This window comes from Phalangium opilio, unplaced genomic scaffold (genome assembly GCF_054372755.1).
Source record: "Phalangium opilio isolate 3A_F unplaced genomic scaffold, DU_Popi_V2 ptg000246l_1, whole genome shotgun sequence".
In the NCBI taxonomy this organism is placed as follows: domain Eukaryota; kingdom Metazoa; phylum Arthropoda; class Arachnida; order Opiliones; family Phalangiidae; genus Phalangium; species Phalangium opilio.
In genome coordinates, this window is record NW_028324225.1 from 2169391 (window position 1) to 2172319 (window position 2929).

At 42.2% G+C, this 2929-nt stretch overlaps 1 protein-coding gene across 1 annotated transcript; it reads left to right on the top strand.

Moving 5' to 3' along the window:
• The first annotated feature begins 994 nt into the window (after positions 1–994).
• On the top strand, positions 995–2488 carry LOC149611327 (uncharacterized). The gene has a single exon (XM_089858515.1). The coding sequence runs from the start codon at positions 995–997 to the stop codon at positions 2486–2488; it is 1494 nt and encodes a 497-aa protein (XP_089714641.1).
• Positions 2489–2929: the final 441 nt, after the last annotated feature.

Sequence of the window (2929 nt, forward strand, 5' to 3'; positions counted from 1 at the left end):
ATTATAAGAAAGAACCACGTATGATAATAATTAACCTTTCATGGCATATTTTTTATCTGTAAATGGCCGAAATGCCAATTTTTGCACCCTAACGAGAATATTTCATTTGGTTTCAGTTTCATCCCTTAATGGTGAAAAAGTATTTTTCGCATCCCGAAACAGAATTTAAAATACCATATATGGTTTCAATTCGCACCCAAACAATTGAAAGGGTATTTATTCGCATCCCCAAACTAAATTTATCAGGTACAGGTAAATACTATTTTAGGTTTCAATTCGCACCCTTAAAAGATGAAAGGGTATTTTTCACACCCTAAGCAGAATTTCTGAGGTCCAGAAAGGTGCTTAAATTCCTTTAAGCACCTTAGGGTATTTAAAAATACCCCATATCTTAGGTTATTTATAAACACCCTATATTTATAGGGTGCGAATTTGTGCCTAAAAGGGTGCGTCTCCTGTGGGGAAGAAAACACCTTTAAAGGTGCGTTTCCGAACCCGGTTTTAACAGTGTATAATAATATTATTTGTATGTTATGTTTATTACATAGACGTGAAATAGAATCAGATCTGTTAGCGTAATGCTACGAATGTGACGCGGATGTAAAAAACTAACTAGAAAAATAGACTAACAGTTTTTTATGTATTAATGCTATTTAACTTAATAGACCTAATGTTTTTTATATCATGTATAAAAAGTCCGTTGTATAGAGTAACGGGCATCAGTCCGCAGTTGTATAATACCGTAGTTAGTTTCAAGTATCATCTTAAATAATAATTATGACAATTAACTAATGTTAATAAACAGTTTTAAACATTACATTGAGTTTTCACTCGGCACTTAAATATACTTATTAAACCCGGTCAACACAACAAAAATGGCGACGGAAAGTTACGAACTTTGATACGCACCCGTGAATTACGCACCATTACAACTTCAACTGATCCTTGTCATCACATCGTTACGCGCTATCCTTACCGGCACTACCCGACGGACATGGCTGACGACACAAGCAGACCCACTCTCGGTTCACATCGACTATTTAATGCTTTCAACCCTCAACCGGAACCATGGGCAATCTACTCTGAACGGCTCGACATTTTCTTTGAAACGATGGCTATCACCGACGAATCCATGAAAAGAGCTCATCTTCTAACGTGCATCGGACCGGACGTCTACACGACACTCCGTGGTATAATGGCACCCATCAAACTCTCTGCCACTGCATACGCCACAATCATAGCTTCCCTGACGAAATTTTACAACCCAATTCCACTCGAAATTGCCGAACGTCACAAGTTTTACAATCGCTCCCGCCTCCCTGGTGAATCCATATCTACTTATCTTTCTGAGCTTCGCAAACTGAGCGAGTTTTGTCAGTTTACCGACCTGTCCAACATGCTACGTGATCGTCTTGTATGTGGCATTAACGACCAACAAATCCTTGATCGTCTAATTTCTGAAAGTGGACTCACATTAGAGAGGGTCACAACCATTGCACTGAATATGGAGAGTGCCGCCAGAAATTCCAAGGAAATGAAACGCACTACCAATGGTTCAAGTCTTAATGGAGTCCACGTCATTCACACTCGAGATCATCACATACGCAAACGACCCACGTCGCATCCACCGTTCGCCCAGCCTACGGCACCCGCTGTCCATCGACAATCAAATATATCCGGTAGACGACAATGCATAAGGCGCAACGATCCCAATCACGCACCACCGGTGTGCCCTTTCATCAACACAATTTGCTCCAAATGTCAAAAGAAGGGACACCTAGCCAGAGCTTGTCTTGCCGCGAAGGCGAAGAACAAGAACAATTGTCACGCCACGCATCAGATTACAACTGCTACGCAAGATCCAAGCGAAACAAACATCACGCACTATGAAAGCTCAGCAGAACCAAACGGATACGAAGTATTCCACGAAAGGACTAGCAACAGCATAGAACACGGAAGTCCACCACGACCGACTATCATCCACTGCAATATCAATGGAAAATCAACAGCGATGAAGTACGACACCGGTTCAGCATTTTCTATCATGGCCATGGACGTATTACAGACCATACCACACAAAGGTGAAATAACTCCTTACACACAAAGCAGATTAATCGCCTACAACGGAGAACAAGTGCCCATCCTAGGACAATTAATGATGGAAGTAGAATATTCTGACCGAACCTTGAGACTTCCACTGTTACTCTCAAACGACCACAGACCTACAATATGCGGTCGATCCTGGATCTACTCGCCACTACGCATCACTGACCCCGTATTCCAAAGCTTGGGAACTAATCACGTCGGAAACGACACCTTGATGGCAGTCCTCGCAAAGCATAGCGAACTTTTTTCCGACACCATGGGATGTTTGAAAAACATCAGTTCACCTGCACACCAATCCTGGAATCATACCGAAGTTTTACAAAGCCCGAAGCGTACCCTACGCACTCAAGGAGAAAGTAAACGAAGAGCTCGACAGACTTGAACGGCTGAAGATAATCGAACCTATTTCTCACTCGAATTGGGCCACACCAATTGTTCCAGTATTGAAACCATCCGGACAAGTCAGAATCTGTGGTGACTATAAGATAACCACCAACCTTATGATCGATACGGAAATCTACCCCTTGCCAAAAGCTGAGGATATCTTTGCAAAAATGGCAGGCTGCAAGGTGTTTGCAAGATTGGATATGCGTGACGCATATAATCAACTTATGCTGGACGATGATTCGAAGAAATTAGTCGTTATCAATACTCCAAAAGGTCTCTACGTATACAACCGATTACCATTTGGGATTTCATCAGCGTCAGCGATATTCCAGAAGCATATGGAGATCCTGTTGGCTAAGCACGACGGCGCATACCCTTTCCAAGACGATACCTTGTTTGGAGGAAAAACCAAACAAGAATGTCTACAACGGCTTGA

Excerpts from the sequence above, each read along its gene's own strand:
- LOC149611327 (XM_089858515.1), top strand. The coding sequence starts at position 995 with ATGGCTGACGACACAAGCAGACCCACTCTCGGTTCACATCGACTATTT.